This window comes from Piliocolobus tephrosceles, chromosome 16, assembly GCF_002776525.5.
Source record: "Piliocolobus tephrosceles isolate RC106 chromosome 16, ASM277652v3, whole genome shotgun sequence".
In the NCBI taxonomy this organism is placed as follows: domain Eukaryota; kingdom Metazoa; phylum Chordata; class Mammalia; order Primates; family Cercopithecidae; genus Piliocolobus; species Piliocolobus tephrosceles.
In genome coordinates, this window is record NC_045449.1 from 59,309,737 (window position 1) to 59,333,379 (window position 23,643).

Genomic DNA, 23,643 nt, shown 5'->3' on the forward strand with positions numbered 1-23,643 from the left:
AGAAGTATCAAGCAAAACAAATAACAATCTTTCTTTAAACATAAACCCCCGCCACACCCCCCCTTTTCTTCCCCCCCCCCCCCCCTTTTTTTTTTTTTAGATGGAGTCTTGCTCTGTCACCCAGGCTGGAGTGCAGTGGTATGATCTCAGCTCACTGCAACCTCTGCCTCCCAGGTTCAAGTGATTCTCTTGCCTCAGCTTCCTGAGTAGCTGGGATTACAGGCATGCACTACCACGCCTAGCTAATTTTTGTATTTTTAGGAGAGACGGGGTTTCGCCCTGTTGGCCAGGCTGGTCTCAAACTCCTGATCTCAGGTGATCCACCTGCCTCGGCCTCCCAAAGTGCTGGGATTACAGGCATGAGCCACTGCACCCAACCATATTTCTATTTTTTTTTTTTTTTTTGAGACGGAGTCTCGCTCTGCCGCCCAGGCTGGAGTGCAGTGGCGGGATCTCAGCTCACTGCAAGCTCCACCTCCTGGGTTTATGCCATTCTCCTGCCTCAGCCTCCCGAGTAGCTGGGACTAGAAGCGCCCGCCACGTCACCCGGCTAGTTTTTTTTCTTTTGTATTTTTTAGTAGAGATGGGGTTTCACCATGTTAGCCAGGATGGTCTCGATCTCCTGACCTCGTGATCCGCCCGTCTCGGCTTCCCAAAGTGCTGGGATTACAGACTTGAGCCACCGCGCCCGGCCCATATTTCTTTTCTTTTTTGAGACAGAGGCTTGTTCTGTTGCCCAGGCTGGAGTGCAGTGGTGCGACCTTGGCTCACTGCAACCTCTGCCTCCCGGGTTCAAGGGATTCTCCCGCCTCAGCCTCCCAAGTAGCTGGGAATATAGGCACGGGCCACCATGCCCAGCTAATTTTTGTATTTTTAGTAGAGACGGGATTTTGCCACGTTGGCTAGGCTGGTCTCAAACTCCTGACCTCAAAGGGTCTGCCTGCCTTGGCCTCCCAAAGCGCTAGGATTATAGGCATGAGCCACCACGCCCAGCCAAGAACCATACATTTCAACAACAACTATTTAACCTAATTGTTTGAATACCTCGTCATTATTTTGCCTTGAACATAGAATGTATCTTGTTATCTCTAACGACCATATAAAATACACCAGAATAAAAGTGCTTCTAACATAACTGTGCTTTCAATTTCTTTGCACTTCTACACAGTGAGGAATCAGCCATATGCTAAGTGATGGCATTTCGGACCTGAAACCAAGAATAAAAGAATGAGGCTGTAGGTAGACTGTAAATGAACTGATGTTACAACTGACTGAACTTTTCAATTTTAAGGGTGCTTCAAAGAAATTCTTATTGAGACAATGAGTTATTAAACAAGAAAAAATTTTTTTAAAAAAAGAAAACAATTTATTCTGAGTAGCAAGTTTTACAATGACATCACATTGATTTCTGGCATCAATTTGGAATCAGATTTATTTGCAAGTTTCTTTTCAGAGTATGCATATCACCTAATCCTTGGAAAATGCCTTGATTCTAGTAATTACCTGTGATTTTAGGGAGGAAATGGTGTCTTCAAGTTCTTGTCTTAGGGATGCTGGCATCAACCCTTTCAATTTTGTTTCATATTCTTGTCGTATGTAAGTTATCTAAATTGGAAAAAAATTAAGAGTTATCTTTTTACCACATAAATGATTGTTTTGAATTTAAGAAGTCCCAGAATAGTATCTGTTCATCACAATGAAAGGTTTGTTACATACGGTCAGAAACCAGACAATAAAGATGAAATAAGAAGAAGAGTTAAAAACTCAAAAGGCTACCCAGCCTGACCCTGTGACTCTGAGAGAGACAGTCCCTGTAACAATGCTTTCTTTAAAATCCTTGTGAACACAATTTTCAGCATCTGATAAGTAAAATAATTGTTTTCTCCTCTTCACTCATGAGGTTCCCCACTATGCTAGCCCTGCAGCCTCTCCTTGATCAGGATGTGAACTCCAACCACACTAAGCTGTGATCTGAGGACAACTCACAGCATGTCTCTGCTTTGATTAAAAATACTCCTTGAGGGTGTGGTGGCTCACGCCTGTAGTCCCAACACTTTGGGAGGCTGAGGTGGGCAGATCACTTGAGCCCAGGAGTTTGAGACCAGCCTAGGCATCTCTAAAAAATATATAAAAATTAGCTGGGCATGGTGGTGCACATCTGTAGTCTCAGCTACCTGGGAGGCTGAGGTGGGAGGATCCTTTGAGCCCAGGAGGTCAAACTTGCAGTGAGCCAAGATCGGGCCACTGCACTCCAGTCTGGGTGACAGAGTGAGACTTTGTCCCCAAAAACCCCCCAAAAAATCCCTACTCCCCCAAACTGACAGGTAGTTGGGGCACTAAGTGTGATTCATATGATCATGAAGACATGAATGAAGGAAATTCTGCATAGTGATGTCTCCAACCCCCTTTGACACAAGTAGACAGGTGGAGTGCACTGGGCATAGGAAGGTTCCTGGTTCCCTTCTGCCTCCTGAATACTGTCGGGCCTGTGTTTAACTAACTGATGCTCACTGGGCTAGTAAAAAAAAACAGGTTGGTGGCTCATCCCATTCATCTCTCTCAAGGCTAAAGGAGTGAGTGAGAGGGTAGAAGAAAAGCCTTTGGAAGAATATGCCTGAGCAGGATGATGTGCGAGGCATGAATATGCATGTGTAGATATTGGTGCCTTTTTCCAGCTGTGTTTCTGCATTTCTCTTCCTCCTACTATGAGATATGATAGAATTAATTATTTTTAAAATCTGTTGCATGTGCTGTGCGTGACTTAACCAAACATTAAAGCTGAGTTGCAGTCTATCATACCAAGTGATTCATCACACACACCTGGAAATAGGCAATATACTATGAAAATTGTGCACAACTGAGTTGAGTTGGATAAGCCTATCAATTTGCTGAAGATAATTTAAAATGAACGGTCTTTAAGACCCAACTTTTCTTACACTAAACTGAATTAAGGAAGAAATGTGCTTAACAATTCATTTCATTACCTACTAAAATCCTGTGGCCACTGTTCTAGAATACAAATTTTTAATTTTTGGCAAAGTGTTTTTTTTTCGGGATATGCTATAATCCTGTGACTTATACTTAAAGGAAAAAAAGAAATAATAAAATATGATGTCTCCCACAGATGCAAAGTCTTTGCTGATGAAATATCTGTTGATTCTCCTATCTATTGATTTTTCTCATCTTCTCTTCTTCAACTTACTTCCAAGTGAGCCAGTTCCAGCTACTCACATACTTGAGTCAGTTAACTGACTCAAACGAAGGAAAAATGCAAAGCAAAACACATGCTTTATAAACCAGACCTCAGGGTAACATTTATTGAGGGCTCGTGGGTTATATATAGATTATTGTTTTTTTTCTATCACTCAACACTGGCTTTGGAAGTTTGAGTTTCAACTCTTTTAAAAACAACTCATGCACGCCCTATTCCCTTTTTAAACAAATTTTATTCTGTGTTTTATTACTGAAATATGTTGTCCTACCCATCTCACCCCACAGTAAAAATCTCACCCAGGCTCCCTATTTCTTTCCCTCATCCCCTCTTCCCCACACCAGTCCGGGACAAATGCTCCAGGGTTCCCTGCCCACTGATCATTCTGGAGTGTGTCCATTGGGTAATAATGTGGAAACCACCAGGGCCTTTGTGGAGAAAATGGAGGTGGCTGAAAGAGTCCCAAGAGGGGCTTATTTCAGGGTCTTGGACCCTTGCTCATAGGCGAGCTTGATCTCATCATCTGGACAGGTGGAGGCAGATATTTCCTGAGCATAGGCATTGCTCAAGTACCAATGCATGCCACGGAAGGCCTCAGGGATGGTGAATCCCCGGTACTTTTTTTTTTTTCTTTTGAGATGGCATCTCACTCTGTCGCCCAGGCTGGAGTGCAGTGGCGTGATCTTGGCTCACTGTAATCTCTGCCTCCCAGGTTCCAGCAATTCTTTTGCCTCAGCCTCCTGAGTAGCTGGGATTACAAGTACATACCACCACACCTGGCTAATTTTTTTTTTTTGTATTATTATTATTATTTTTTTAGTAGAGATGGGGTTTCAACTTGTAGGCCAGGCTGGTCTTGAACTCCTGACCTCAAGTGATCTGCCCACCTTGGCCTCCCAAAGTGCTGGAATTACAGGCATGAGCCATGACACCCGCCCCCCCGGCACTTCTTACACACCACTTGTACTATGTGGAGCTTTGACAACAGGTTGCAGTCAGCCAGGGTGAGCTCATTGCCATCCAGAAACTTCCTCTGAGAGATGCCTTCATCTTCAGCACTGGTTTCATCCACTTCTTCTGGGTCAGGGGATGTCAAGTAATTGTCTAAAACCTTCAGGGCTTTCAGGAGTCCCTTCTCCAGACTGTCATTTAGTGCTGGGTTTGAATTTTTGATGTAAGCAGAAAATCTGGCAAATATGTCCAGCTCAGCTGTGTTGGACTCAGGGTTCAGAGCTGCCAGCTTGGGGTACCTGGGAGGGAACAGCACTGCCTACAGAAATTCCTCAGTCTTGTTGGTGTCCTTGTGCTCTTCCATGCCATACAGCAGGAATGGGAGCTGCAAAATGCCATACAGCTTTTGCACTATCTCGGTCTGCCTCTTGGTGTCAATGATGGTGACACTGAAGGTGACTCCCTTGAACCACAGCACCATGAACAGTCTCTAGGAGAAGGAGCAGTTCCCAATCTTGACCCCATCACTGCCAGCCTTCATGAACAATTCAACTTGCAGTTGTTCTTCAGCTATGGTTGTGCTAGGGACGAGAAAATGGCCATAGCTGGGGGAACTGGGGCATGCACTATTTCTTACATCCTTATCTGTTTAGAATATCTATCTGTTTTCCTAAGCTGGCACTCAGCAAGAAGGCCATGTTCCATTTGACTGCCAAGATGGTGAAGCACAATGATGAGAAGCCAGACAAGTTCAAGTCTGGCATTTTCCAGGGTCTTCTGAAGCTGGAGATGGCTTAGCTCGGTTGCATTTACAATGCAGTCCTTGAGGATTTGGTCTTCTCACATGAAACTGGATGGCAGCCAACTCATAAAGGTTCATTTGGACAAAGCACAGAAGAACAATATGGAACACAAGGTCAAAACTTTTTCTGGTGTTTGTAAGAAGCTCATGGGCAAAGATGTTGATTTTGAATTTCCAGAATTTCAACTGTAAACACAAATTATAAAGTATATTCACAGTAAAAAAAAGAACCTATCCATTGCCTTTATATTTAAAAGACAACTTTGCTGGGTATAAAACTGCTTCAATCCCACTTTCTTTCTCTCATAACTTTGTGAACACAAAGATCAAGTTAGCTAGGCATGGTGGTGTGCACCTACAGTCCCAACTACTTGGGAGGCTGAGGTGGGAGGATTACTTGAGCCCCTCAGAACATTTCTCCAGTGTTTTCTGGCATTACATATTGCCATGGTAAAGTCTGAGGCCAATCTGATTTTTTTTCATGTTGAATATAACTTTCTTTTTCTGCTTGGATGCTATGATTTTCTTTTTCCTTCATTTAGTAACTTCTGACCTCAGAAGAAATGCTTTGATACTAATTATTTTATATTAATTTTCCTGAGACATTGTGTGTGCCTTTTCTACCTTTACATTCCATTATTTGAACAAAAGTTTCCTTTGTTAGAAGGATTATTTGTATTTGACTATATACATATATATATATATCTTTTCCTGTTGGCTCTCTTCTTCAGAAACAAAAATTTTGCGAATGTTGGCTCTTCTTTGACAATCTCCCATAACATTTTCTCTATCATTATTTTTACTTTCATATCATTTTATTTTGAGACAGGGTCTTGCTATGTTGCCCAGGCTGGTCTCCAACTCCTGGACTCAACCGATCTTCCTGCCTCAGCCTCCTGAGTAGTTGGAATTACATGCATGCATCACTGCACCAAACTCTTCTTATCATTTTATATCTATTTTATATTTTCATTTCATTTTATATAATAGCCTCTAACCTAATTACTATATTTCCTTGGGTGGTTTTAGTTATGATTTTCCTATTTTGTTTCATCTACTATGGTTTCAATCTTTTGCTTTTGTCTACCATTTTTCCTAAGCTCTGAGAGATCACTTTTCATCTGTCTATTGACTTATATCATCTTTAAATATGTCTCTTCTTTTTCCTACTTCTCTATCGCCCTCCACCATTTTCCTTGAGAGAGAGATGTCTAAATGTGTTTTGTGAATGCTTTGACACTGTGAAGAGCTGTTATAAAGAACTGTAATTAGTCTGAACTTTCCTACTGTAATTTTCCATTTGATATACAGAACATTATTTGCTTACATTCTTTCTTCTCCTCTCTTTTAATCCAGCAGAGATCATATGCTAGTTCCTTTTTCCAAAAGAAAAATTACACCTCATTTTTGAATGGAACCAGCTATTTGCTGAGAGTTGAGGTGTGGCGGGGGTAGCTGGGGTCAGGCCACAGCTATGATTTGGTTTTGTTGTCTTCGTTACTCTTTGACCAAATCTATGATTTCATTTGCTCTGGGGGCCTATGCCCCTCAGTTTTCAAGCACTTTGGAGGTCACAGCCAAGTACTTAAGCCCTTTGGTTCATGTTCATGGCTGGTTTCTCCTGACTCTCCTTCCTCCCGCCCTGCCCACTATTCACATATGATGGTTTCTCTCTAGTTGGAGGCTAGGCCATTGAGAGTAGAAGATTGGGTGTGTCCAAGGTTGCTCTTTGATCACCATTATTCCTTCCATCACTTTTCAAATTCAGAAGTTACGTTTGCCAACATTTATTGAAGATTCGTGCATTTGTACTTCCTGTCTACTCCTTTATTCTTTGTTTTTGTGATTTTAGTGAATTTGAATGAATTTAAAATAAGCCTCTGGAAAATATGAAATTACCTCATGTATGAGTGAGACCGTCAACTGGGAAAATATTACTACCCTGAATCCTTAAGCTCAAATGCTGAATTTAAAAATCATTATATAAAGCTGAATCCTGTTACTTTAATAAAGTCATGAAAAACTTTAACCAATCTGTTTTCATTCTATGAGGTTAATAAAGTTACCACCAGCAAACATTTACTGAGGACTTTCTGTACTGACTCTCCATGTTTTATATGGACTTAATCCTTCTGACGACCCAATGAGGGAAGCACAGAGAGGTAAAACATGATTTGAACTCAGGTAGTCTGACTCTCAAACACATATTATTGTCCACTTTGCTCTACAGTTTCTCAAATAATCCTTCTAAATGCTGAGCTGATTTGTCCACCCCAGGGGGAAGAGAATGCCAGAGACACATGCATTAGAGGAGTCTTTGCTACCACGTTCTAGTGCTTTCACCAGCACAACAGGGGCCAGGGCCAGGGGATGGGGTATTGAACTGCAGTGTTTCCAGACATCCATCTAGTCATCAATCTTTTTAAAAAAGTGATAACCATGAAAACAACAACTGGTTCCAGAGGACTCCCCACACCTTCCTACTGATTTTAAAATTTTAGCTTACTACGGATTTATATATGACCAATTGGAGAAAACCTCTACAAATGCAATATACATGTCTGATCTGAAAGTTCCACAAATTCCCCAAAGAAGCACATATTCAAAATCTAACCAGTGAAGGATACATGTAAATTTGTCATATAGCAAAATGACAAAAGAAAAAGAAATAGTTTATATTCCTATATATCACTCTTGATTCTTGTGACCTTTTTTTTTGAGACTGAGTTTTGCTCTTATTGCCCAGGCTGGAGTGCAATGGCACAATCTCGGCTCACCGCAACCTCTGCCTCCCGGGTTCAAGTGATTCTCCTGCCTCAGCCTCCAGAGTAGCTGGGATTACAGGCACGCACCACCATTCCTGGCTAATTCTGTATTTTTAGTAGAGATGAGGTTTCTCCATGTTGGTCAGGCTGGTCTCAAACTCTCGACCTCAGGTGATCCACCTTCCTTGGCCTCCCAAAGTGCTGAGATTACAGGCATGAGCCACTCTGCCCGGCCTTTTTAAAAATATTTTTTTTTATTTTTATTTAATTTTATTTTTTAAGAGACAGGGTCTTGCTCTATCACCTAGGCTGGAGTGCCATGGCACAATCACGGCTCACTGCAGCCTCAACCTCCCGAGGCTCAAGCAATCCTCCTGCCTCAGCCTCCCGAGTAGCTGGGACTACAGGTGTGTGCCACCATGCCCAGCTAATTTTTTTTCCCCCCGTATGGATAGTTTCTCACTATGTTGCCTACGCTGGTCTCAAACTCTGGGGCTCAAGTGATCCTCATGCCTCGGCCTCCCAAAGTGCTAAGATAATAGGCATAAGCCACCATGCCTGGCTTTTGCTACTGCTTTTCTATCCCCACCTCTGACCCAGGCTGTGTTTAAGGGGAAACAATGAGGTAATGAGAACTTTTACTTATGGACTATTCATGAATTTGGAACTGCCGAAACAATCTGGCCTTACAACAGACCATGAAGCAAGACGAGGTTGAGTGGAGTTAAGCAAAGGGTTTGATGGACACACAATTCCTTTGATTCAAGATCATGTATTTTATCATTATATTTGAATATTAAATTCATTAGCATAAAGTATCTTATTATACCAGTGTGATGTCTATTAAACACTAAGGTATTCAAATGCTGTTCTGCTGTGGCTCATTTCCATCCTCTCTCCATTCCCACGATCCTCAAAAAGCACTGTGGATAATTACGTGCTCTTCCATGTCCCTCAACCACATCGCACCAAAGAGAGGGGCTTCCCTCTCTCCACCATGGTTACTTCTCTCTCTACCTTCCTTCATCTTCTTTCCCTTAGCAAAATAAAATTAGGAAACCCACTCAGGACATTGTGATAATGACATTTCTATAATTAGTAATAAGACTCTTGTAAGCTGAGTGGAAATGGGGTCTTTATAACATGGTGCCCACGTGACTAACAGGCCGTGCCCTGCTCCGTGGCAACAGTCTGCCTGCTCTTCCCTCCAAGACATGGCACTGACACTATGATTCCCTTAACTTTTAAAGTAAACTGTGAAGACCAAGACCATCCCTAACTAGAGTTTCATGTTCCAATCAAGTAAAACTGAAATGATGGGTAATCAGACAAATGCTCATTTGCATAAATAAGAGACTACAAAGTGTATGGAATGTGCAGTGGACTTGAGCCAAGGGGTCCCTAGAGATAAAAATTCAAAGTGACATTGGAAAAAGGGAGCCTCGAAAATCTGTAATTTCATTAAAAATAGTGAAGGGAGAACTAAAACATATTTTATGATGTTTTTATTCAAAAAAACACTGTATTGACTGGGCGTGTTGGCTCATGCCTGTAATCCCAGCACTCTGGGAGGCCGAGGCTGGTGGATCACCTGAGGTCAGTAGTTCAAGACCAGCCTAGCCAACACAGTGAAACTCCATCTCCACTAAAAATACAAAAATTAGCCAGGCATGGTGGCAGGTGCCTGTAATCCCGGCTACTCGGGAGGCTGAGGCAGAAGAATCGCTTGAAGCCAGGAGGTGGAGGTTGCAGCGAGCCAACATTGCGCCACTGCACTCCAGCCTGGGCAACAGAGTAAGAGTCTGTCTCAAAACAAACAAACAAACACTGTATCAACCAGTCATGTCCATATGTCAAAACCATGTCAAATATGTCATCTTGTTTACAATAAAACAAAAACTAAGATTGAAATGTACAGCCCTGTGCAATCAGCTTAGGCACAGGCCTCAAATGCAAGTTATTTTATTGCAAGCTCCAATGTGACCAACACAGAATTGTCTTTTGAGGAGCTGAGAAAAGAGGAACCTCCTATTGCATTGCCACTGGCTTATGCTACAGTAGTTGTTTATATGTCTCTGCATTGTCATTTATTATCACATTTTGAGGTAAGGGTGAAGCAGTTCAGGAAAATAAGTGTGCCTGAGGCCAGGTGTGGTGGCTCATGCCTCTAATCCCAGCACTTTGGGAGGCTGAGGCAGGAGTATCGCTTGAACTCAGGAGTTCAAGACCAGCCTGGGCAACATAATGAGACCTCATTTCTACTGAAAATTAAAAAAAAAAAAAAATCTGCTGAGCGTGGTGGCATGCATCTGTGGTCCCAGCTACTTGAGAGTCTGAGGTGGGAGGGTCGCTTGAGCCCAGGAGATCCAGGCTGCAGTGGGCTATGTTTGTGCTACTGTACCCAGCCTGGGCAACTGAACGAGACCCTGTCTCAAAAAAAAAAAAAAAAAAAAAAAAAAGTGTGCCTAATATTACTTTACAAAGCCCAACAAGCATTTCTGGGGTCAGTTCAGCAGAGAACAAGGGAAACTACGTAAGAATTCTATTGATGTTATCTCCTGAATCTTTCCATTTTGCCACTGGAACCATCCCAGTCCAGAATACATTCAATACATCCATCTTGCATCTGGATGACTGCAATATTGGCAAGTTGGTTTTGCTTTTCAAGCAGAATTTGCTTAACCTTTAAGATCAAAATTAATATCCTGTATATGGCCAACAAGGCCCTGTACTGTCTGGCCCTATTCACCTCCTAACCTGCAACTCCAGAGAGTCACCTGGCCTCTGGAATACTAGACATGTTTGCTTTCTTTCAATTCATTCACCAGTGCCCTGTGAATTAGGACGGTTCTTGTTTTTCTCTGATTCTTCTTTCTTGTTGTGTGGGGTTTTGCCACTGTCTCCATGTGGACCTCTGGGTGTTGGGGTCCCTGCTCTGTGGTGATGTCAGGGAGGGTGCAGATCTAGGCACCCAGGGGGACGGAGTTTGGCCAGGCCTTCATGATGAGGCTGTGCTGGGGCCAACTGACTCCCGTTTAGACAAGTCATAGCCTTGAGTGTGGCAGGCACCAGCTTCATTCCCAAGAACGGGCCCCACACCAGCCCTTGCTTTCAAGCTGCAACCCAGGCTTCTGGCACTTTCCTGGCAAGAAGCACTTCTGTCATCCCTAACATGTTTCCTTCCAGCTGCCTCTGCCTGCGGCTGGGCTCAGTACCTGGAGGCTGTGGCCTCACTCACCACTCAGGTTCTGTTCTGTTTCTACATCACAGAAATGTTCGTCTTGTTTTTAATACCAAATACTGGCTGGGCGCGGTGGCTCCTGCCTGTAATCCCAGCACTTTGGGAGGCCAAGGTGGGCAAGAGTTCAAGACCAGCCTGGCCAATATGGTGAAACCTCTTCTCTACTGCAAATACCAAAAAAAAAAAGAAAAAAGAAAAAAAGAAAAGAAAAAATTAGCTGGGCCTGGTGGCAAGCGCCTGTAGTCCCAGCTACTCAGGGAGGCTGAGGCAGGAGAATTGCTTGAACCCAGGAGGCAGAGGTTGCAGTGAGCCAAGATTAAAAAAAAATTACATCTTTCTAATTATCTTTCTCTCTATATATAAATATATATATTTTATGTATATATTTTTTATTTCCATGAGGTTTTCGGGGAACAGGTGGTATTTGGTTACATGAGTAAGTTCAGTGATGATTTGTGAGAATTTGGTGCACCCATGGCCCGAGCAGTGTACACTGAACCCAATTGGTAGTCTTTTATCCCTCACCCCCTTCCCACCCTTTCTCCCTGAGCCCCCAAAGTCCATTGTGTCATTCTCACGCCTTTGCATCCTCATAGCTTAGCTCCCACTTATGAGTGAGAACATATGATGTTTGGTTTTCCATTCCCGAGTTACTTCACTTAGAATAATAGTCTCCAACTCCATTCAGGTTGCTGTGAATGTCATTAATTCATTCCTTTTTATGGCTAAGTAGTGTTCTATTGTATGTAGGCCACAGTTTCTTTATCCACGCATCGATTAATTGGCATTTGGGTTGGTTCCACATTTTTGCAACTGCAAATTGTGGGGCCATAAACATGCATGTGCAAGTACCTTTTCCATATAATCACCTCTTTTCCTCTGGGTAGATACCCAGTAATGGGATTGCTGGATCAAGTGATAGTTCTACTTTTAGCTCCTTAAGAAATGTCCACACTGTTTTCCATCGTGGCTGTACGAGTTAACATTCCCAGCGGCAGTGCGAACATACTCCCTTTTCACTGCATCCACAGCAACATCTATTATTTTTTGATTATGGTCTTTCCTTCCTTCTTTCCTTCTTCCCTTCCCCTCCCTCCCTCCCTCCCTCCCTTCCTCTTTCTTTTTCTTTCTTTCTTTTTTTTTTTGAGATGGTGAAGTCTCACTCTGTCGCCCAGGCAGAAGTGCGGTGGCATGATCCGGCTCACTACAAAACTCTGCCTCCCAGGTTCAAGTGATTCTCCTGCCTCAGCCTCCCGAGTAGCTGGGATTAAGGCGTGCACCACCACTACACCCAACTCATTTTTATATTTTTAGTAGAGACAGGGTTTCATCATGAACTCCTGACCTCAGGTGATCCGCCTGCCTCGGCCTCCCAAAGTGCTGGGATTACAGGTGTGGGCCACCGCACCCAGCCGATTATGGCCATTCTTGAGAGTGTAAGGTGGTATACAAATGGCCAAAAATGCTCAACATCACTAATGATCAGAAAAATGCAAATCAAAACCACAATGCGGTCTCTTTTTATATTTTATCAATCATTGTAGAGTGCTTGGAACTGAGGGGGTGTCTGGTAATATCCCCTAATAGAGCCATCCAGTAGAAAAGGACAGACTGTTTTGTAACCTTTTGATTTCATGAAGTGTAGGGATTAAGAGCCCAGACGCTGGAACTGGTGTGTCTGGAGCTGGGTCTGAGTTGTGCCCTTAAATCTGTGTGCTCCCAGAAAGAGTAACTTCTCTGTGCCTCAGTTTCCTTATCAGGAAAACAATTTTTCAAGGCCACTGTGAAGATTAGATGATTTAATACCTGTAAAATTTGTATAAGAGTTGCACATAATAAATGTTCAATAAACATTAGTTATCATTATATGACTTAATGGAGATTTTTATTATATATATTTCATATTATGTATATAGTATGAATTATATTTATATATATATTCTATTTAGCCAATTCTCTATCATTAGACTTTATTGCTTTTTCCAATTATTTGCAACATTAGAAATCCTTATAGCAAATTATTTGCTTAAATTAATGATTAATTGAGGACTCCATTGAAATGTTTTTGTATTTTTTAGTATCTGTGGATTGAGAAAGTACCTTATCAAAAGCTCCTATGAATTCAGAATCAATTTTAAATGAATTTAGATTTTATAATTTAAAACAATCCATATACATTTGAAAAACAGTAGTGCCTGTTTATCCAGGCTACCAACAATGGCTGGTGAGTGCCTTAGTTTGGGCTGCGATAACAAATACCATAGATTGAGCGGCTTAATCAATAAGCATATATTTCTCACAATTCCGGAGGCTGAAAGTCCAAGATCAGGGTGCCAACATGGCCAGGTTCTCGGCAAGGGCTCTCCTCCTGCTTCCAGTTTATAGCGATGTGTATGTGGACCTCCCCATGTGGCCTTTCCTTGACACGCTCTGGGCTCTCTCTCTCTTTATAAAGGCATTCATCTCATTATGGGGCACCTACCTTCATGACCTCATCTAGATCTAATTACCTCCCAAAGGCCACCTCCAAATACCATCACATTGGAGATTAGGGATTTAACACATGAATTTGGGAGGGGACACAAACATTCACTGTATAGCAGTGTGCGTACGGATTTTCTCGGATCCTGGTCAGTAACTCTGGCCCACGGGTGGGGAACCATTGCTTCACTGTAAATGACTTAATTTAAGGGAAGGATCTCAGCTCAAAACTCTTTCCAACTGGATTTCCACCAATACATAGGAGGATTAAGGGAAAATAACATATACTTCTACTCATTGTGGATTAGTTTATTCAGAACCTGTTCTCTGAATGCCTGGCTTAGCAGAATATGTTAAGCAAAGTGAGTCTGACTGGTTGGGGGACTGAAGGTGGCAGGAGGAGGGGAGGGAGAACAAGAGGTGACTTTGGAGCATGGCATGTAGTCTGAGGGAGGGTGGACAAGGGCAGGCACTGCAATTGGCCATCTGGTGTAAGAAGAGTGCAGCAAAAAGACACAGGGCTTCTGAAGGGTGGCGAAGGGCCAGAGGAGGTGGGCAGGAGCTGGGCACAGGAAGGAGGCTTGCTGGGAGGGATCAGATGTAACATAAACAGGAATGTGGAGGATGTTTCTGAAGGATGGGCCTCTATGCAGCCAAATGTTTTTGCATAGGCTTTTTAGGGGAATGAGTACATTTTGGTTTCAAGAATAAGAATGAGGGCTGGGTGTAGTGGCTCATGCCTGTAATCCCAGCACTTTGGGAGGCTGAGGTGGGTGGATCATGAGGTCAGGAGATTGAGACCAGCCCGGCCAACATGGTGAAACCCCATCTCTACGAAAAATACAAAAATAAGCCAGGTGTGGTGGTGCGCACCTGTAGTCCCAGCTACTTGGGAGGCTGAGGCAGGAGAATCACTTGAACTCAGGAGGTAGAGGTTGCAGTGAGCCAAGACTGTGCCACAGCACTCCAGCCTGGCAACAGAGTGAGACTCCATCAAAAAGAAAAAAAAAAAAAGAATAGGAATGAAAGAAATACTAGTAAAAGATGATGCCAAAAAAATGCTGTAGTACAGGTGAGAAAATGCACCGCCTTCTAAGAAATTCCATTTTTATTGGGGTTAAGGTATCATGTGTTGCCACAGCAACTGCCAAGAAAAATCCATTTTAAGAAAGGTGCTCTGCTGCAGAGCTCATGTACTTTGATTCTGAAATATAAAGTGAAAATGTAAAAATAACTGCAATTTTCTTAACGATCTTAAAAATACTCATTTCCCCCCTTTCTTCAATACCATTTCCTCTTCAGGTTCTTTATTCTAACTGGCGTCCTCTCAAACTAAGCACGCAGCACAATAGGAGTCCTCCGTTCCCTGTTCATAGGAACCGTTCCACCACAAGGGAGTGAAGCCTGCTGCTTAACGGGCCTGGGACTCCAAGGCAAGGGGGTGGCTGATGCAGGAAGCAGTTGCCGACCTCTGTTGTTTGAAGGGTGGCATGAACTAGTTTCTAGAAAGGGTTATATTTTCAGGACCATTTTCTGATCCCGTGGAGAGAAAGTTAGCTTTAGCATGAGTGAACGGTTCAAACCTAGCACTTTAATTAGGTTTAGATGCTCTAAATCCAGCTTCAGGTAGTTCAAAAGATTCTCTGACACCAAAAAGAAAACAAGGGTCTGGTAAGTCTACCTCTAAGGATTCACACATAGAGAAAAGACAGAAAATGGGTGAGACAGTCGAAGACCAGAAACTTACTAATAAACTGTCTGAATTTGTTCATGAATCAAAGACTTAAATTCTGAATAAGATTGAGGTTGTCACTGGGGCCGTACCATGGCAGCAAAGACTCAGAAGAGGAGCTCAGACAGCGACCCATCCTAAAGCACGAATTACTGCGGAAGCCAGGCCAATAGTGATGGCAAAGGGAACCTAATAGAAGAACAGGCCCTTATCATAAATGCTCCCTCGGATAATATCACTCCTGACACTGAAGATCCAGAACCAAAACCTATGATCATTGGCACCAATAATGTGTTTGAAGTTGGTTGTCATTCCCAAGCCATGAAAATGGGAGATAATTATGTCGTTGAATTAAAAGCATATGTAGGCAGAAATGTAATATTGACAAGTGGCTGCCTCACTGGGGCTTGCTGTAACCTAAATACTTTTGAAGTCATCCCTGAGAATATGGTGATCTATGGTGCAGACTGCCTTCGTCGGGTGCAGGCTGAGCGACTGCAGCCCCAGACACTACAGCTGGATTTCTTGATGAAAATCTTGCCAAATTACTACCACCTAAAGAAGACTATGAAAGGAAGCTTAACTCCAGTAAAGAACTAAGAACAGTACATGACATGAAGATAACATTTTGTCTTTGACTGCTGTCTTTTGAATGGGCCACAGTGTTTATGTACTCTTAGCAATTCACAGAATAATACATATTGACTTCATTTTGTAAAATTGGGTTGAGAGGAGAGTAATGGATTTTCATTGTAACTGTCCTTTGTAATTCATATAAAATGTATTATTTTCCTATAACCTTGCTTCTTTTCTGATAATTGGCAGATTTAGCTTTCTTTGGTTATACAAACTGCTAGCCACAAATTTTAGTTATGTAAAAGACTACCCATGACAAGAAAGGACATATTGTTATGTATTTATATTCTAGCATAGACTAAACTGAATAAAATGCTGGTAACAGGAAAAAAAATTGAGGTTGCGATGTAAAATAAACATGTGAATATTAAAATTTTGGACAGTATTTTGCATATAAGCAGTACCCTTTACTTCCTGTTGGAGATGGCAAAACTGAAACCATATTACAGAGCTCCTATTAATAAATGTGGCCTTGGGAGGTACTCATTTAGAATTTCACAAGACACATGTAGTGGAGATTTTATTCAGCAGCATTCATTCCAGCATTTACTCCAGCATCATTCACCAGTTTTCTGGTAACTGGAATCTACCCCTCTCCCATTCTCTGTCCCACCCAAGGGTCAAGGGTAGAGTATGTGACAGGACCCTAAGGCAATCATCACATCACATTATCTGGAGCCATAACTATTTAGGGCCTGGCAACATGATTCAAGTCCAGGTAACCAGAGTCACTGACAGTCAAAGGATGCAGACTCTCATCCACCAGACTTTCCCCGTGGATGTCATTCTGGAATTGTGACAACCATCTTGCTACCCTCAGTAAGAAGTGAACTGAGGGTTTTGGCAATCCAGGGGAAGAACTGAGAAGTGGAGAAAAATAAACTGAGCCCTTTATCCATCCATACCTAAAGTTAGCCCTGTCCTTGGATTTTTCAGCTTGGGTTAGATTTTCTGTCCCTTGCAACCCAAACGGTCTGAATTGACACAACACAGAATATGCAAAATATTCACTTACATTTATGTGTGTCGCATCTGTTAGACCAGGGGTCAACAGACTTCAGCCTGCAGACCAAATTTGGCACACTGCTTGTTTTTGTAAATAAAGATTTCCTGTAACACAGCCATGCTCATTTGTTTACTTATTGTCTGTGATTGCTTTCTCACGACAATGGCAGTATTGAGTAGTCTTGACAGAGACCTTATGGCTCACAAGCCCTGAAACATTTGTTATCTGGCCCTTTATAGAAAGTTGGTTGACCCCTGCAACTAGACTGAGCTCCACTAGGTAGGGACTGTGGTCGTTTTGCTGACTGCTACGGCCTCAGCATTTAGCTTGGTGTCTGGCACATGGTAGCAACTCAATACAATAAATATTTGCTGATGAATGAACGAATCAGACAGAGCTTACAACCTTTGGTGTTAAGTCAGTCTTTGTCTCAAAATGACAAGGTCTTCAGAATGTCTAGAGTAAACTCATCACACACGCTTTCCCTAAAGACAAAGAGAAGATTCTGTCATCTCAGTATTGCAGTTCTTAATCAGCACAGTGGCTATTAATAAGTAGGCTGCCTTCAAAGCTGAGAAAGTCGGAGGCAAACACCAGGGCCTACAGGGCTGCTGAGATCAAAGGGGATCTTAGAGATTCACCCCGAAGGAGGGGAGTTGGTTTCATCATGTTCTTTCCTCCTCTGTGCTTCTCCGGTTTACTCACTATCAGACTTTTTATATGGTTGAGATAGTCAATGACTCATGCCTCTTTTTCTTCTAAAACCAAATGCCAGCTCCTTTCTTGCTAGAATATATAATTTTGGTCTCATTTCTAATGTTTTTCTTCTTACTAATAACATTCCTAATATGTTTTCTTTCCTTAGGTTGATATATACTATGACTACTCCACTCTTTCAAAGAAGAGTTGGTACAGGTCCTAAAGCAGTTTGAACAGTTCAGCAATTCTATAGGCATGGGATGAGAAAGGCTGAATGTAGAAAGTCTGGACAGGTACGTGTTGAAGAACGTGAATATTTGGAGGACCAAGTTTAAACAAGTTGGAAGGAAGCACCTTCTCTATGTTGCAAGGTACATCCCTGAAAGCGTTTGGGGAAAACCTGGGGGAGGGAGAGGGTGTTTTTCACTTCTGTTTATAATGTCTGACTTTCCTCTCAGAAAGAGGGTGACTAGGCCTTTTTGGTTGGGGCTAGACTTCCTAAAAAAGGTAGTTTTCATCAACAAAGGACCAAAACCCCAACCAAAGGGTAGGTGGAGAAAGACTCTTGAGGTTTATAACTGACTTTGCTAATAAAAGACCCAAGAAGACCTACAGAATAAGGCTGATACTCAGAGAGACTCATGGGGGTTTTGGAGTCTCCCTGATATTTACACTTTGTACATAGAAGTAAGGTTGGAGCACTTGGAACATAGCAAATGCTTAGTAAATATTGCTTTAATGAGTAAACGGCTGAACAAAGTTGTTGTTGAATAGGTAGGTGGCACCTTGAAATTATGGAGGGTAGTAAAGGTTATATCAACAAATTGAGATGGAATGTAGTAAAAAATAGAAAAAGCAAAGAAAATCCCACATTATGAACACCTTACATGTGCCAGATACTGTATTAAGCAATCGATGCATAATCTTTTACATACTGTGATGATTCTATTTAATTCTTACATACAATTTGGAAGACAGACATTATCTACTCACTTCATCGAGAAGGAAATAGGTTCACGGTGCGTTAACTGTTGGAACCACGATTGAAACCTGACATCTAACCCTGTACTGTGCCCATTTATTACTGGGAGGTGGAGAAGGGAAGAGGATTGATCTGGAAGTATTGTGATGAAATCTCAGGACAGGAGATTCTGGGATTCAGGGGGGCAGCTGGGAGCTGCTGGAGTGATCTAGGAAAGTGAGGAACTCCTAATCTGATCTCAGGTGACAGCTATGGGAAGGTCATAAAATAGAAGCTGATTAATTACCTCTCTTCGTAGAATAGAAACAAGAGATGAGTTATATGAGAATATATGCTTCAGCCATATGCCTAGAAGAAGGGTGATGTCCCTGCAGAGACAAGGCAATGGGTACAGTACAGGGAGTTGGTCTGGGTGTGGGTAGGACACAAGGTATGTTTGGGGGTTTGCATGTACTTAGTTTGAGAAGCAGAGGAGACATTCATGAGGAAATATGTGAGTGGAGCTCAGGAGAAAAGCAGGACTAGAGACCCAAGAATCACAGGCCAGAAGAAGAAGCTGCAGCCCTGGGAATGGAAGAGCTCTCTGAAGGGGAAAGGGGAGAACAGGAATGTCCCAGGAGCCAAGGCTCATCTATAAGGGACTTCCACATTTAGGATGCAGGAGAAGGAAGCAGAAGCAGGGAATGACCAGAAATGGCCCTAGAGATGAGATGAAAGTTAGGAGAGTGGGGAGCAAGGCTTTGGGGTTCCCAAGAGTAGGAGGGAAAGTAGGTGTTAAGTGCTGCTGAGATCAAGGAAAATAAGCAAGAAGACCAGGCCATTTCGGTTGCAGTGAGGCGAGATTGCGCCACTGCACTCCAGCCTGGGCGACAGAGTGAGACTCTATCTCAAAAAAAAAAAAAGAAAAAAAAAAAAAAGAAAGACCAGGCCATTTCTATCCCCTGCCTTGAATATCACCACCACATAGGAAATAGAGTGGTCTAGACTGCAGGTTAATCACGAGAGATTTTGGTGAGCAGCAGTGCTACAAATAGGGGAGTTTAAGAAGAAATTAATTTGTTGATAAACATATAGTTTCTTATTTTAAAGCAAAACTTAAAATAAAAGATCCACATCTAACCTTCAGTTAAATATCATTCAAGTATCTGATTTAGACAGAGTTCTGACCTGGTTTGAGGGCATTTTTCAAAAGAGGCAAGCTATGACTGCTCTTTCTTTTCTGCATATTTAAACTCTTGACAATTATAAATAAGATAAACCTCTCCCTCAAAGTACCAATTATCTCCTTATGTTTGAGAAGGCATGAGTTGCCAGATATGGTATTCTATACAAAACACAAAATAGGAAGACAAAGGCAGCCGTTGTCCCACTGGTGCACCCCGGATTTACTTAGGCAGTTCGAATGAACACTAATGAAGATTTTGTGCATAAATCCCCCCACCTTCCAGCTAAAGGGAACCGAGACCCCACAACCTCACAGCAGAACATTTCTTAACACCATTGTAAACACTGACTCCATTCAGGAGTTGTTCACCTTTACACAGCAGAGAGAAAAGAAATTTTTGTTCAATTAAAACTTAGGGAGTGTGACATCATCAAAAGACTTCCTTTAGGCTTTCTGAAAGAAAAAAGCTTATACTTTTTACATGAGGAGTAAAAAGGAGCTTCAGAAATATATAACTGACATATAAGAGGCCAGGAAGGGAACAGGAGACATCAGTAACTCCTATGTTACTGATGCAGGATAATGGAGGCCTTTACAGAGGTGATGAGATTTGACTGGAACATTGAAGAACGAGTAGGAACTTTCAAGATGGATGAGAGGAAGAAAAAACGGCTAGCCTGGGAAAGGGCAGGAAGCACAGGGGTGACTGTTGGCATGCTTCGGGACTGTCACAGGGTAGAGTATGGGTGGAGGTCATGGGGTGGGCAGGGGATAAGTGAGATAGGTGGAGACAAGGTGGTTAGGACTTTGAAGCTTATGCCAAGGTACCTGGGCTTTATTCTGAAGACAATGGAAAAACTAACTCAAGGTTTCTGATTGGAGATTAATATATCTTGATTTCCCCTCCCCTCCCCTCCCCTCTTTCTTCTCATTTCTTTCTTTTTCAGATAGGTTCTCACTCTGTCACCCAGGCTGGAGTGCAGTGATGCAACCACAGCTCACTTCAGGCTCCACCTCCTGGTCTTAGGCGATCCTTCCACCTCAACCTCCCAAGGAGCTGGGACTACAGGCATGTACCACCATGCCCTGCTAATTTTTGTATTTTTTTTTTTTTTGTAAAAACAAGGTTTTTGCCACGTTGCCCAGCCCAGGCTCAGCAATTCACCCGCTTGAGGTGAGCTCAAGCGATCCACCTGCTTTGGCCTCCCAAAGTGCCACCTGGCCATACCTTGGTTTCTGTTACAGGAAGAGAAACCTAATGTCGTCATCATGCTTCTAGTTTTTTCTTCTCCAGCTGATTCTCCAAACTGTTGCATGTTTCTCTAAAATGCAGATCTGATCATCTCACCCCAACTCCACTCCCATATAAAAACAGTTCTGTGATTTCTTTTATCTGTAGATTAAAGACAACCTCCTTTGCATGGATCATCTAAGAACCTTCTCATATGATCTTAGACTAATTTTCCAGGACCTTGTGCTCCAGTAATGACTTGGCATTTTCCCCAAAAGTCTCACGTCATGTTGTGACTCATGCCTTTGCATATGCTGTTCTGTGCTCCTCTGCATCCTTCCTTCCTCTGAACTGGCTAGAGAACCGCTCTCCTTTCTTACATAGGACCTTCTCCATGACACTCTCCCTCAACCTTCCAGTCACAGTAACGAACCTCTCCACTAAAATGCTTTGGTATTATGTTCATCTAACAGTTATTGGTTGACACTTACGGAGTGTTTTCTATGTGCTAGGTACCATATTGTACTCTTTTGCATATATTATATTTCATTTAATCTTCTATGACTGCTATATGGTACTTTTATGGCTGTTTACGTAAGAAGAAATAGGCTTATCCATAGTCACACAGCTACGTGGTACCTGAGTCGGGACCTGTATGAGGTCTTCCTTACCCGAGAGCCTCCGCTTGTACTTCATTATCAGATACTATTGTAACTATGGATTTGCACACTGCTTTCTCCTATTAGACTGTGGGTTCCCTGAGAGCAAGTTCTATGTTGAACCGGAGATCAATGCTATTTCAAAATTATATAACATTAAATAATTATTCTTTTGAAGTTTGAGACCATTACATGGACTGTCTTTGCCAATGTAAAGACATTTTTGCTAACCTATTATGTAGGCTGGAGTTTGCATGAAGCAGAACATATCCAACCACGTAGACCTGGGCTCACTTAATCGGCATTACACCTGCTCTAGGTAAGATGGAGAAACGGCAGCCAGTTAGTAGTTCACTTTCCATCTTTCAAGAGAGATTGATGTCTATATTTTTTTTACACAGCAGATAAACTGGTAATGAATATATATATATATATATATATATATATATATATATGTTTATTTATTTATTAAAAACATCTTTTTGAGATAGGGTCTTACTCTGTCACCCAGGCTAGAGTGCAGTGATGCAGTCATGACTCACTGCAGCCTCAACTTCATGAGCTCAGATGATCCTCCCACCTTGGCCTCCTGAGTAGCTGGGACCACAGGTGGGCACCACCACGCCTGACTAAGTTCTGTATTTTTTATAGAGACAGGGTTTCGCCATGCTGCCTAGCCTGGTGGTAATGAATATTAACTTGGTTTGGTCCACTTAGACATAAATGAAAGTACAATTTCTGTTAGAAACACTTACATAAGAATATGAAAACGATAAGTACACTGTTACTGACTTAGACAAAACCAGTGCAACCTTAAGAAACGGTACCGGGAGGGCAATAGTTACATTAGATTGAGCAAGAGGCTTCATCTTCTAATCTTTTTTTCATGATTATTTTCACTAGTGTGCTCTTTTAGGAATGTTTCTGTGCATTCTTTATAAAACTGTTGCCCAGATCTTTTTTAAAATCACATCAAACCAAAAAAGGTCAAATAAAGAGCAGGAAGATTTTGTTCTTTCCATTGAAGGCATTTCTTTAATATTAAAAATGTACTGAAATGTAGAAATCATATTCTGATGATGTCTGAAAAGGATTCATGGTAAAGAGTGAAAAGACAAAGAAAAAAGCTCTCAACAATCACTGGTGGCTGAGGGCCGGCGGGGTCCTCACTGGGACAGCTTTTTTCTTTACTTCAAATGGCAGAAAAAATTCACGATTTAAAATGAGAAAAAAAATCCTAAACATGTGTGGATATGATGATGAATGCCACTCTTCATGTTTATTGGCCCACATGGTAAAACATATTATGGTGAAAATCCCAACTTCATTTGTAAGTGGAAACAAACAGAAAGGGCATCTTTTCTTATTCAAATAGAGTTTTAGAGTGTGTGTTTTTGCTTTATTTCCAACCGTAAGAGGCTCCCATCTGAAGGATCTTTCCGTGTAGCTTGAGTGCCCAAGTTGGAAACTTAGGTCTCTACAGCAATTTCATTCCCTCTCTTTATCTTGCACATGTATTTAAAACTGACGTCGGCAGCAGAAAGGCTAAGATTTTAGGGTTAAGGATACTATTTTATCTTGCATGATGTTAACCTTTTTCATCCAGCTCTGAGAAAACTCTTTTTTTCTCCTTCATTTTGATGAGCTGAATTAATCTTGCTTCTTTATGTTCCTTAGGAAGCTTTAAAACATGAAGACAGGTGAGACCAAATCCCTGTACTAAAGGCGGCTTATGTGATCTTTGTCATAGCCAGTAATCTTATGTGATCTTTATCATATCCAGTAATCTTGGAAACGTAAGGGTTGTTGTATTGTAAACTTAGGTTAATATATATTTTAAATGTCCCTTAAGGCAAAGTAGATGCTTGATGGAATAAGAATTTTCAAAAGACTTGTCTGAGATTTTTAAATTTAGTCTACACATGGTATAGCTCAACTTAGTTTGTGGATCATATATGGCAACCATAAGAAGTCTGAGAGATACAAAAAAAAACTAGCCGGGCGAGGTGGCAGGCGCCTGTAGTCCCAGCTACTCGGGAGGCTGAGGCAGGAGAATGGCGTAAACCCGGGAGGCGGAGCTTG

At 42.0% G+C, this 23,643-nt stretch overlaps 1 protein-coding gene and 2 pseudogenes across 8 annotated transcripts in view; 1 reads left to right on the forward strand and 2 right to left on the reverse strand.

Annotated features, from left to right (window-relative positions):
* The window catches only part of CEP112 (centrosomal protein 112), a 558,138-nt gene that overhangs the window by 4,417 nt on the left and 530,078 nt on the right, over nucleotides 1–23,643 (reverse strand). For all 8 annotated transcript variants that reach the window (XM_023212015.3, XM_023212013.3, XM_023212018.2 and 5 more), the window contains one exon: nucleotides 1,504–1,605. In XM_023212015.3, coding sequence (XP_023067783.2) covers nucleotides 1,504–1,605 — 102 coding nt within the window. The remainder of the gene's footprint in view (nucleotides 1–1,503; nucleotides 1,606–23,643) is intronic.
* On the reverse strand, nucleotides 3,040–4,658 carry LOC111542509 (annotated as a pseudogene).
* Nucleotides 12,389–15,816, forward strand: LOC111542529 (annotated as a pseudogene).